A 13,767-nucleotide genomic window follows, 5' to 3' on the forward strand; every position below is an offset into this window, starting at 1 on the left:
GAAAATTCATTATCGAAGTACTGAGTGTTGTCAGGTGAACAGTGGCTTTACTCTTCTCTAGGCTGAACTTGCTGAACTGCTCAATTTATTTCACAGGAGCACAGCAAAGTTTAATTAGTTGCTTTTGAGATACTTTTTGGATTTCTGGATGGAAAGTATTAGGAGTGTTCACGGTACACAAAGAATCGGCTTGGTGTGATGAAGTGGCAAGCAGGAATACTGATTCTGAGCAACATGTGACCATGTGAATACTTTGAAGACAAGGCTCATTTCTGAGCACTCAGGGCAAAGTGCCACAAAACAGCTCCACAATGAACATGGGAAAATACTCAACTGTTTTTCCAGAAGAATGCTCTACTTGATACTATTGTGCTTAAACTCTGTCAAGTTAGGTCACGGAAAATAAATTGGGATAAGGAAGAGTAAGCAAGAAAAACCCCCAACCCAAATCCCAAACCAAGTCTTTCTGTAGGTAAAGGCAAAATAAAAGGTGAAAAAGTCTGCAAAAAACATTTAAGGACTATGAGCTTTACACAACTTCTAACCAAACGAGCTGAATCAAACAAGAAGTCACCCTCCTGACAACTCACTGGCAGAACACGAACTCTGTAGCTGAATGAACAAGAAGAAAACCTGCATCCCAAAAATTTTGGCTGTAACATGAAAGATGCATTTCAGAAACTTGTTCTTCAAGTTTTTAACATTTCATTTGTAATAGCATTTTGGGTTTTGGACAATACAAATCGTACAACCTTGCTTTTGAGCAAGATTTATCCATGCGGTCTGAATACGGTAACGTAATGATTAACTCGTTGCAAATATTTCAAGAAAACTCCCTTGATTCACTGATGAAAACAGTCTTTTGTAATCAGATCTAAGCACAGCCACAGCACACGTTTTATTTGTCAGTTATTGTCCGTGAGGGATGGTGATATACCTGTAAAACTACAGTTCTACTGAGCAATGAATTAAATTTTTCATGCATTGTTGGCCAGCATACCTGAACTTTACTCACTAATCCATTTCCCGTAAGATGCCCACAGACATGCTGAGCATCTAATGCAGTTTAAAAAGAATCTATTTTAAAGCTGATGGAGAAGTTTTCATCGCTTGTCACAAAGTTCATGCTGGCTTCAGTTCCATAAGAGAGAAACCTGATACGCCATGGAGAACCCAGAAGCCCTGAAGAATGAACTTTGCATGACTGAGCAACAAGAGAGGTGCAGCTTTTGCTACACCTGTTGCTGGTGTTGGAAGCTTAAAAGGCTCTTAGCAATCCCACCACCACTGCTGCTATCAGAAAAAGAACTATTATTAGGTAGTTTACGTTTTAAAATTATGTTGCCAGTCTAAAGGACAAACGTACCTAATTTTAACAAGAGGTAGTATCAAATTCTCACGTAAGCTTTGAAAGTCTCTTTCCTCTCACCCTGCCCCCAGTCTAACCATGCACAGAGCACCAAGGCTGCAAGAAGATGATCATTGCTCCATACATAATGTAGTCAACAGAAAAAAACTACAATTCCTGTAGAAACTAATCCGAAAAATGTCCCCACAGGGGTTTTCAGAAGTGTGACACACAAAGGAGACTTTGTCCCAAGGCTAATGCCAGCTGGTTACACGCTCAGGTGTTCAAGATCTTGACACACAATCCTGAAAGAAAAGCATTTCTGTCACCAAAAAAAGACTGCATTAGTAGCTTCTTAAGTACATATATCCTTTGACATTTTTCTTTAGAATACAGCTCAAAGGAGATGGCACGAGCCAGACAGACTGTGCTTATGGGGGTAAGGAACATCCCACATTTTCATTCCTTGCGTTTCCCCAACTTTACACAAAACTAGTTGGACTGCCACCATTTGTTCTTTAACAAACTGGGCAGTCTACCTCAAAACACTACTTGCAATTCAAAACTCAACATAAGGCATTTTTTTGTTAAATACAGAATTCCCTCTTCATGTTTCAGTTCGCCATTTATTCCATCAAATGCCAGCCCAGCCTTGCTGCCCCCATCAAGTATAACGCAATGCACGAGCACCAGCTCCTATTGCACAGCAAATTGACATTAAACAGATTTCGTGTCTAATGGAGCCTATCTAAAACAAAGAAAGGACTTCCAGAAGTTCTGTATTTGTTTCTAGTCCATTCTACATGTATTCCTATACTACATGAGACTGAAATTTGATATTCTGGACTGCACCACAAATCAGAGAATAAACAGATCTTCTTCTGCATGTTTGTCCTCTCAGCAGGGAAAAAAGATAAAGACTAAGACTAGAAGTCAGAATATAAGAAGCCTTTTTGGCTCTGCTGACAATGGTTTCCTACATGGCACTTGAGATTTTATTTTTCCCTGTGTGACATTTGTTATATGCACTACCCTGAGGTGGCATGGCAAGACCAAGCCCACCCATCCTGAAAAGCTCTGTGCAAGGAACTTTTGCAGAAGCATTATCTTAAGACATAACTTGGAAAGCATACGATGAAAGCGTAGCATATTTGAAAGCATAGTGATGTAATGTACGTGTTTTACAGGCTACTTTAGCATGTATTCAAGGCTTTTCCTCCTCTGATTAACGGGGTCATTCTACAGCTACACTAAAGCACACATGTGCCAACAGACCTGTGACAAGGTAAGATGGGAGCGCCCAGGATACCAACACTCCCCTAACAATCGAGTAACTGAGGGTCATCTTTCTTTTCTGCAAGGCAAGTGTACACAAATGCATTAAAACTGGCTTGGGCACGTTTGCACATGCTGTCATCCCATCCGCCTGCAGAACTGACAAAAATGAAATGACAAGCATCCACAGATTTTGCAAGAGGTAAGAAGAATCTCAGCTCGGTGGAGTCCCATCGCTCTGAATATACAGATGGCATGAAATCCTGTAAAAAACCTTCCCATTTCCAAGCTGCTGATACAGACTCATCTCAGCTCTGCTCTAAATGATTACACAGATTGCACTTTTTGCTGTTTCTCTACTCCTAGCACTCTTAAAACTCTGTATTTTGATTACTCTGGATGACCATCATAGAGTAGCAAAGTGTTAGTATTCTTCACACAGGATCTCTCAGAAACTTTGCTTACATTCCTAAGCCCAGTTTGTTTCAGCCTCTATGCCCTGCTCTAGTCAAACTTGCATAAAACCACACTTACTTCATCTCTGTAAAGAGGACTTGTATAATACATGATATCCATCGCGCTGCTGTTCAGCATATCCCTTAAACCTCGTACTTTATCTGGAGTAATAGAATCCACGGTGTCTAAAAAAAAACAAAACGAGAGAGACTTGAGTTACACGCAGGAGAATGGTAAAATTTAAACAAGGCACTTGTAGAGGACACGGTATGAAACTTCTGGGGACAATTTTGCAGACTGCAGCAACTGGAGCAGCAAAAGAACCAAGTAATGTACCTCCATCGAGGGTAAGTTTTGACCTCCATTCAACTGGAAGAAACTCAACATGCGTTGCGAGATTGGAAAAATATTTTTCTTCTATTTTTCTTGCAGTATCTCGCATCCTATAAAAAAGAACAGAGGGAACAAGTTCCTGTGAAGACTACTGTTGGTATTCTTATCAAATAAAGCCTATGCATCCAGCAACAACACATTTCTTGCATTTCAAGTATGCAACGCATGCTTACTAATACAGGTAATTACCTCAACCTCATGCTTTCGTTATAAAGTATTTAAACTCTCAGATAATGAAAAAAACCTGTGCATTACATGCTCAGAAGAGTTTAAAAATCTTTATATGTATTACACTATTGGTTTAACATAAACCACATAAACTCAACTGAAAGATATCTGTTAACTCTGGTGGGTTTGGGGTAGAACGTGACTGAAAATTAAAAGTTTTACCACTGCCTTGAAACCTTGAATCCAATTAAATCAACACTTTAGACCAGTGTGTAAAGAAGATAATTCAGTGCTTTTAAACACAAAGAAAACTATTAAAACTATTGCTTGAAACGTCAGAATTCTATTTTAATTTCACATATCAAATTGGAAGGCTTGATAGCTCTCAGAGTGAGAAATAGGATCATTTATTAGCATTTTAACTTGTCGTAGCAGATGGACAGCCTAAATGTCCTTTTAAGATACTTTTCCTTTTTAAAGCACATCTGAACATGAAGATTGATGCATTTCTCTGGAGTGATGTGAGAAACTTTGAAGTGCCTCAGAAGCAAGTCTATCTGACGCTCTTTGTTGTTCAGGGGAGATGGGGATAATGGCATGTTACATTCTTTTAGAAGTGCTACTTTAGTAGTGCTGTGTGAAAGACCGATCAGCAGAAAGTGAAAACCACCATGAAATTATGCAAGTTATAGTAAAATAACTATGCATTCTAGCGAAACATTCAGCAACCGAACAGAGGAAGTGATGTATTTTCCTTTTTTTCCAAGAATCTTGGCCCTCCCAATAGCATTTAGCATTTTTGAAGATGAGCGAGACAAACTAAATCTGACCAAGGGGCAGCAGTGATGGGTTTCCAGCAGCTGCTTCCCAGTTCCAAGCATCAGAGCGGTTTTTATTTCTGAGGCAAAGCCCGGAGTTTCAACATGGTTTTCTTCCCCTCCTATTTTCAAAGCAAATCCCTTTTAATGATTGCTACAACTAAAGGCATGATGACATTAATCTCCCGTCTGTACTTCTACCAGTTCAAAAGCAGTTTAATAAGCTTCACCCCCTAGTTGAGACACTTTCCTTGAATATATTAATGCTCCTCTGTTTTCCTTCAACAGAAAGGAGTTTAGCCTAAATCACTACCAACACCTGAGACAGTAATCGCCTAAGCTTCTCCATTTGATGAGCACTTTCTGCACCAACACAGCATCAGCACTAAACTGAGATCCCATACAGACAACTCTGGGGGACTCCTTCTTGAGTTTCGTCCCCCTTTAAAACAAAGGCAGCAGTACACGGCAAGTAGCTGCAGGATGAAGTCAGGAGCCGCCCAAATCTCCTCCAGGAGGTTGCCACCAGAGGTGACAATACAGATAAAAAGGAAGAAGTATTGACAAAGTTTGTTCTTCATCTCCCAGTGTAGCTGTTGCCCCGTCTGGATGCAGCTCACTCGCGGGTTTTAAGCTGTGCAGGAGAGCTGAAGGCAGATGTGACTGGTGGAACAAGCACAGAGATGAATTTCAGCCATCAGCAGCAGCTCCCGAGGGCTGCAGAGAGATGTCACGGTGGTTTGGGGCAAAATGCCTTCTATGTTTTTAATTCAGCCATATCAGCTGCACAGGGAGAGAGAAACACACTTCACTGAGGAAGGAGTATGAAAGACAATGCCTTGCCAAAACATTTTCCACACAGATAAATTCTTTTTCATTATCATGTTTTTCCCAGGAAAAGCCCATCACGCTACTAAAAAAGCAGATCAACGACAGACCAAATTTTTGAAGCAGGCAGTCAACACACTTTCCCACAACTGACACTTTCTGATAAAGGAAAGCAAGAAAGAAGAGCATCCTTCACACTCTTCCAAAGCAGTTACTAGGGGCATGACCAAACAGTCAAAAAATACAACTGATCAGCGTCTCTACTTTTAAATTCTGGTTTGATTGCACTCCTAATCTCCAATTCTCTAGTCCAAAGAGATGGCCAAGGTTTAAATAAAGCAGAATGTCCTTCCCATGATGAGGGGAGGGGGGAAAAAAAAAAAAAAAAAAGAAGAAATGAGCAAATCAGCATGAGGATCTGCATAAATCGGGGTTGATTTAGAGCCTGAACCAACCCAGCCTTGCAAAGCACAAAACCACTCTCCCCACACAACACTCTTCTAAGGACACTTATTTGCAAGCCCAACTTCAGCCACACAAAATTTCTAGATTATCAAGACGATAAAAATTCACTAAACACATTAACAGTCCTGGAGTTGCTGAGTAACCAAAAGAAAAACACACCTGTCTGAACAAAATCAGACAATTACTAGCACAAGGAAATCTAAGGACCTAAAATCTAAATGAATTTTCTTTGAATATTCTAACTGTTCTTTGCCAAGCCATCTTAATTTTCCCTGCACGAAGGAGGATGACGGTCAGCTCAGATGAATACAGAAACAGTAAGTTCAGCAGGAAACCACCAAAGCAGCAATCTAAAAGCAGTAAAAGCATAGAAACACTGCATGAATAAAGCACAGAATTCTACACAGCAACGGATACTTTAAGTGAAGGAACTTGCAAAAAACCTGGTTCTAATAGCACCGGAAAAAAAACATCCAAACTATTTACACATCAGTAGCAGCTGTAATCGTCATGAACTAATAACTGTTGAAGCTGTTGACATCCCCCTCTTCGAATATGACAGCTACAGGGTTTCTTCGTGTTCAAAAGGGTCCAGGTCTTACTAAAGCTATCCACAGGCAAACTGACACTGAGGATATTTTTAACTAAAATTCTCCTTTCTAAAGCTAGATATATGAGTTTGGAAAAAAAACAGTGCAGCTTAGCAATCCTGCCAAAGCTTTTGGGAAAAGCTTCAAGTCTCCCCTCCTAAAAGCGGTGCCAGCTTTGTGTTGTTACCCAAAATTCTGTGAAATGCAAAACCTGGTTTTACTCAGATCTAGAGGGTTCCCCCCACATCATCTGAGGTTGTCCAGACATGGTCCAGCCTCCAGCAGAACAGTCCCAAACTTCTGCTAGAACGATTAGGGACAAACACTGTGCATCTCCCTTACCCCTTGTGAAATACATTCTGGTAGAAGTGGACAAAAGCTCTGTTTCAACAAATTTTGGTTAACTGCCACCTCACTGATGTCAAATCGAGTATGTAGCAATTGTTTCTCAGTGTTTCAGGTGTGCTCATCCACTACACACTGCATTGCACACTAACCTTACGAAGCTGGTTAATGCAACAAACTACTGACTGGAGTTCTGCAGGTTACAAACTCTGGAGTTATGAAAATATTTAATTTTTTTGCCTTCCACTAAACGCTGAGGCAATCCAGTTCAGTGTTACTATCCAAATACTGTCAGAGGTGCAATTATTCTCTCTTTCATTATTTTACAGCAGTAATGTCACACGGATCTCCTGATCACAAGAATCACGGAGGCACTAAAACACACCAGAACAATTCCCGGTGCAACACATCGCATCTACAGCAAATGGCACTATACAACATCTCCCACCGATTCTGATCAATAGTTTAATATTATAAATTCTAAGGAAAACTGTGGTGTAATTGCCAAGCGATGTGGCTATGCTCACACGCAAAATCCCAGCATATATACGTGCTTATCTGGTCTGCTATAAAGGTGCTGGGTTTTTTTCCCCCCCTTATTCTGTTTTTTAAGAAGTATTTTGAGCTATTTTATTCGATGGTAAGTCCCCCTACTCATTTGCTAAATTAACACCAACTGAAGTAATAAATCCTCATCTGAACAGGCAAAGAATTCTTCTCCTTTCCAATATGAATGGATGTTGAAATACTGACCCCAGAGCAACAATTACTTAAATCTATACATTGAAACACATGGTAACCACTAAAATTTATGATTTTTTTAAAGAAAAAAAACCAACAACCCAACACTCAGGTGCAGATGCAACACATACTTTAGAAAGCATTTGGACATATTGGTATTTTCCATGCAAGAAGTAATGGCCTGAAAATAGATACTTTGAGACTCACCATAAATAAAACGTGCTTGGCTGCCTTTCTCTGATTAAAATAATAAAACCGTATTTTCACAGGTATACATCCTTGCTTAAGCAAGTATATTCCAGAGATACGTTATCATATTTATGCTTATTGCTGTGTTGTTTTTTTTTTTAATCTTATGATACTAATTTTACTCTTGTAGAGAATTCACAAATTCTACATTAAAAACTGGAGAGCTACAAACAAGTTAGCTACAGCTAGTTCACAAATTTTATAAAATGACCTTGATAGCTTGTAACAGAGCAAAATGCCTGAAGGCTCGAATATGTTACTCATTTTTTTTCCCAAGTCATCTTTGCAGACTCTTCAATCCCATGATCCATAGCCAAGAAAAGGGGAATGGATTTTAATTTTAAAAGCATTACACCAGCCAACTTCTTACACTGAACTCTTGATTTAAGAGATAGGGTAATGGGATCTCCCCACAAAAAAAACCTGAACTCTCGCTACTGCCTGTAAAACTGTGTGAATTCATCCCTGGATTTTGGTCACACAACTGGTAAATGATGCTCTAAAGCACTCCCCAACTGCTTTAGCCACTCTGGAATTCCCCCAAATGCAGCACAGCACTCACTGCCTCTTTGAGGAAATAATACCACGAGTTATTGAGGAAATTCAGGGCTGGCTTGAGCTAAATTTGGTAAGTCAAAGTGAGAGTAGCAGGCATGAGTAATAAAAATTGAGATCTGCTCAAGCCAGAGGAAATGAAAGGGAGGCTGTTTTCAAAACCTGCATTGCAGAAATGCAAACAAGTCTTACTTAAGGCAGATTTCAAAGAGCAACTGCAAGGCATAAGTCACTTCTACCACTGTTCTTCAGGGATTCATCTGCTCTCAGACCAGACACATTAAGGCCGCCGCTCTAGGACATGTGCAGACTCATTGTACTCCTGAAGGAAAATGGAAATTCTAGCACGCAAACAAAGTAAGCATGATCGTGATTCACACTTCATCCTTTTCAAGGATAATGGGATGCTGCATGATCAAAGGCACTCACGCTGCTTGCTTAGTTGACTATGGGATCTCTGAGACGAGCCTGTGGAGATCCAAGTGCTCGGAGGGCGAGTGCCCCCCTCCCCAGCACTGCTTTCCAAGCGGTGGGCAAGCTTACCCCTCAGAGAGATGTTGGCTTTGGCATTAAGCAGATTCGTCATTCCCTGTCCCCGTTGTCCTCCTCTGCCTCCTCACTGCTCGCTCCCATCTTCCAGACAGGGTTCCAGTTTTTCAGACTGACTGCAGTGATCCAGTTTACATACAGGCAGTCGTGCTGGGGTGGGCAGGGAAAGGGCAGCACTGGGCAAAAATGAGGGCTGGAGGAGGATGGGAATGAGAACAGACCTAGAGATACATCTAAGTCCTAAACAGGCTGTTACAGCTTCCATCCAATTGATGCAGTCATGTGTTAATTAATAAAATGTACAAAAAACAAGCTCTTATGAAAGTATTTAATGCCCTAACTATCACCTTTTACCTTTTGGACTCAACTTCTCACTTAGCTTGCAAGACAAGCTCAAGTTGAAACCTGTAAGACAATTTTTACCATTTGAATACTTAATTTCAGAAGAACATGCAATTATTACCAGCACCAAAGAATGGAAAATAAGCACATAATATGTATTTAATGCAATAAAGGTGGTGAAATAGAAAATAAGCAAAACTACCAAGTTATAGGAAAAAATTTTAGAGGAAATCTTGATTTAAGATTCCAGCAGCACATATTTAATGTACTGAAAGGCCTCCGAGAGGCTCTTGCACTCTTAAGGGCTTGCATGCCACTGGAAATTTACCAAAATAGCTATTCTGAAGTAATTATTATAATGATAATCCACAATTAAAATGCTTTCGAATGGGACTTGCAATAAAAATGTAATTGGTGATTATGGAACGCCAAGATGCTGTTGCTTGTGCAGACAGCAATTTCAGTGCTCTAAGCAGCAGCGCAGGCAAATATAATTTTTGAATCAAAACAGGAGATTCAGACAGAGGCAGACAGATACCAGCTTTAGGGTAAGAGCAGCCAAGATGTGTCAGAGCATTACAGCTATTATGGAAATACATAGAACAGTTAATTCAGTCAATTTTCAAGCACAGGAGCTGATGAAATTTAGAAGGTCAGCCTAAAGGTCTGACCTTTACCTAACTCAGGTAAAAAAAACCGGAGTTTTTTTTAAAGGAAATTGGTAACATGTATGGTAACATTCCTAAATTCTATTTAATGTGTAAGGACACCCCCCACACACCCAATCGAGGAGCACAAGTTCAACAAAATCAGAGATTAAGCTTCAGTGAGAAAATATTCCAAATAAGATGAAAGTGTGTACAGTAAAATAAAAGGTTATGCCCAAGCAATTTTTTTTTTTTATAAAGTTAACATTACACCTTTTCGGAAACCTAGTAACGTCAGAATACTGAACCTGATGGCAAATAAAAAAAATCTCCAGTTAAGTAGATTATGCCATAATATCTCTGTTTCTATCACACAGAAATACAGACTATGCTATCTTCTTCCTTAAGTAATCACCCCTCTGCTACCGAAGTGGCTCACAGCACATTATTCTGTTCACGTTAGGTCAGCTGAATCACTGTTCCAGCCTGGAGGAGGTACTGTCTCTTCCCAGACGAGTTCTGCAGTTAATATCAGCACTGACAGGAGCAGCTTGTTGTACCAGCTGCTGTACTACATTTAGATAATAAATGTGTTTAACTACACTGTGAAGAAACAAAATCATGTCACATCTACCAAAGACCTGTTCATTCAAGCATCGATAAAACGCATCTTTTCCATTTACCTACTTACAGGGCACCCTGCAACCCTACTGTCTAATCACATTAATGATTAGATTGAACTCCATTTCTTTAATGAAATTAGTGTATGTAATTTTAAATTACCCTAGAAGAGGAGTTCTGTTTTCACCTCTGTAACCAACAGGATCTGCCTAATGATGCAGATGCATCATGTGAGCTGCACCAATATCTTCAAGGCGGTAATCTGAGGACAGAGCATATCAAATGAGCTCTGGCAGGGTCTCTCACCAGCCTGGGTTACAGATAAAGTATTCCATGTCTAGGTTATAAGATGTATTTTTGCACTTTTTCTTTATTTTTCTTTCTTTTAGGATCACTTGTTCATGTGAAGCTATGTTTCTGTGCAAGGAACTGAAGAGTTGCTCTCACACAGGTTGAGATAAACCCAGGGTAGAATGAACTCAAAAAGAAGCAACCGTAAATGTCCATGGCAAAGACAAAATGCACAAGAGATTTTTTTTTTGTGGATGGTAGAAAGAGAAGGCACTTGGGATCTGCAGAAGGAAATAGCTTGTTCAGAGTTCCTCCAAGCAACCTAACAAAAAAAAGCAAGGTGTAACAAAGTTTGCCTTGCCCAACCTGCCTCATCTCTGTTCTCTCCCCATCCACGCTCCCACATCCACAGAGAGGACTGGTGGCACTCTGCAGAGCAATGTGTCCTCTCAGATGTGCTGGGGCCCGAACCAAAAGCAACTTTCTATTTCTAAGGGACTCACACATCACTTACCCCAGGGTTCCCACACCAGCACGTGTGTATCACAAGTGACATCCAAGTCCTACGAAGCTGCACACAGCCCAAGACAATGATGAGCTCTGAGGGCTGACAGTGCCTTCTACCTCTGCTGGTGGTACCCAGATATTGTTGAGGGAAGAGTACAGTGATGGGCAGACCTATGGCTTAAGTAACAGATTTAGCATGGCTGCAACTACAGGTTTCCTACTAAAGAATGTGCATTTAAAAGAAAAAAACAAACACTGAAGCCTTTTTCTCCTTAGCTTCTACTTTAAAGTGTGAACAATCAAAAAACATTTCTTCTTATCCCTCTTATTTTTCAAAATGCAGCATTTGACTCCCCGTGTCCCTAATTCAAAAGAATGTAAAAAAAAAAAAAAAAAATACACACATATATCACAGATGAAGGTGCTAACAGAAAGTGCTAGTACAACTTGTGGGAGCTGCCATTGTGTTGGCCTGGCAGACATTTCTTCTAAAATCTCTTCTAGAACATATGGGATGTTCTTCACTGATAAGTTTTAAGCTATAAAAAAAACCAAACCAAAACAAAACCCACTTCAATCTAAAATGATGCTTTCATTTGCAGATTTTGTACAGAATACACAATTTATGCTGATAATTAGCATTTTAAAAGGCTGTGCAATACCGTCTGATACTTCCTGAGGATATGAGCAAGATTTACTGAAGTACAAAAAGTCTTGTTTCTCTTTGAGATAAAAGATTTTACATAACAGGCTGGCAGTTAAAGCAGGACTTCTTTTGGAATGAACGCCTCTGCACTGTGTCCTGAGCTGAAGTTAATCCACCCATGCAACCCCCGTATTTATGTTCAATGGAAAATTGGGTAGGGAGAAAGAAAAAGCAGAAAACCTTAATGATTCCAAAGTAGAAGTTTTATTTCTCATTGCTGTTAAAACAGCAACTTGCACTTAGGGTATTTCCCTTTCCAGTGTAATTACATCCTACAAAAATTTCAGTTTTTACATTTATTTTGGTGACTAACTTCAAGGTCTGTGGATCCTTTTCTCTTTGGTTTTGATTGCTTGCTCTAAACAACACGAATAAAAGAGCAGGGAAGTGCCAGAACAAGGGGAGTAGGGAGTAGCAGGTTGTGGCTTTGAGATGGCAAATGACACAGCAGTGAAATCAAGACCACACCAGAGGACACTAGGGTGGAACAACGAGCTGAAGGAACACAAGAGCCTGCTGACACGATGGTACACACCACAGCGACAGCACATAAGCACTGACCTACACTGCCATTCTGGGTTTAAAGGGAGGTTCACAAAGTTCTTGCCACCAAGTCAGCAATCCCAGCTCTACACGCTTTCACAGGAATCACTGGGTATGTCACTATTCCTGTCAGCTGATGGAACGTGGAACTTTTTGGGACGCACATACCAAACCATCTGTACAGCACAGATCTGCAGTTAATAGTTTTTTGGTTTTTTTATTAGACTTTTCTTTCAGCTAATGAAGCATTCCTTAACACCACCCTGTCTCCCACAATGCCGTCATCAAGACTTTACAATTTCTTCTAATATTCAAAAATCTGTTCAGGTACAGCATTCTCAATAGCTCAGGAGTTTCTCTTCCCATCCACCAGCACCTTAAGTGGCCTTCTGAGTTAACTCAGATGTTAACTCAAAAAACCATCTGCAAACCAGTCTTCACAAAAGACTTTCAATGAAAAGATCTGGTGAGCTTTCAGTTCTGTTTTACTTTTTATCAGGTACCTATGCACAGAGTTTGATGAGCAGACTCATATCAATAGCTTCCAACTGTATGAAGTAACTCTGTCCTGTTGGGAATGCCAACATTCCTGCTAGCTCCCCATTTCCCCTCTTACTGGTATGTACTTCACTTGCCCGCTATTCTGACAACCAGCGGGAACAACGGAGATTCCTCGTGATTTAAACCAAATGAAAAATCTCTCCCTCCTCAGTCACTGCCCCACAGGTGCTAGAAATTCACAGGCCAGACCCCTGAGAGCTGCAAGCATTGGTCATGAAAAGAATGTATCTTTGCTCTTCTGGCTTGCAGCTGCTCTCACTAAGTCCACACATCCAAATTCACACAGAAAGTAGCATACCCACAATATAAAGACTAATGATGCAGGGGAAGAGGAGGAGAAGGAAACAGGAAAAGATGCAGCTTAAACCAAAGGCTCTGCTGTTATTTATAAATAATATCAGCCTTTTATTCAATCTAGAGTTGGTACTGCAAATATTATGAAGCACTCACATAGCTGTATTTTTGATGATCCTTCCTTGGTCCATTTTCTGCCCAATACCATGCACAACAAACACAATGTGACTAGTTTGTGGTGGTTTGTCTTCTAACGTAGCTTCTTCTACATAGCCTCTATGTAGCCTTGTCCCACTACTTGAAGCTGTGGAAAAAACATTATCCTAGATCAGTTACATTCTGTGAAATGCAATGGTCTTATATATGCTGACAGAAGCTTGACCTTTCTCAGACCAATAAATTAAAGTATCTTGAAAATAAGATTATACATAAAGGAACAGCATGTATTTATTTTTATATATATATATATATATAT

At 40.0% G+C, this 13,767-nt stretch overlaps 1 protein-coding gene across 1 annotated transcript in view; it reads right to left on the reverse strand.

Annotated features, from left to right (window-relative positions):
- The window catches only part of DDHD1 (DDHD domain containing 1), a 67,367-nt gene that overhangs the window by 21,995 nt on the left and 31,605 nt on the right, over nucleotides 1-13,767 (reverse strand). The window contains exons 4-6 of the mRNA XM_026850017.1: nucleotides 13,449-13,596; nucleotides 3,416-3,522; nucleotides 3,158-3,264 (exon numbers count right to left, since the gene is read on the reverse strand). Of these exons, the coding sequence (XP_026705818.1) occupies nucleotides 3,158-3,264; nucleotides 3,416-3,522; nucleotides 13,449-13,596 (362 nt within the window). The remainder of the gene's footprint in view (nucleotides 1-3,157; nucleotides 3,265-3,415; nucleotides 3,523-13,448; nucleotides 13,597-13,767) is intronic.

Source organism: Athene cunicularia (genome assembly GCF_003259725.1).
Source record: "Athene cunicularia isolate RWA chromosome 5 unlocalized genomic scaffold, athCun1 chr5_part1, whole genome shotgun sequence".
Lineage (NCBI taxonomy): Eukaryota > Metazoa > Chordata > Aves > Strigiformes > Strigidae > Athene > Athene cunicularia.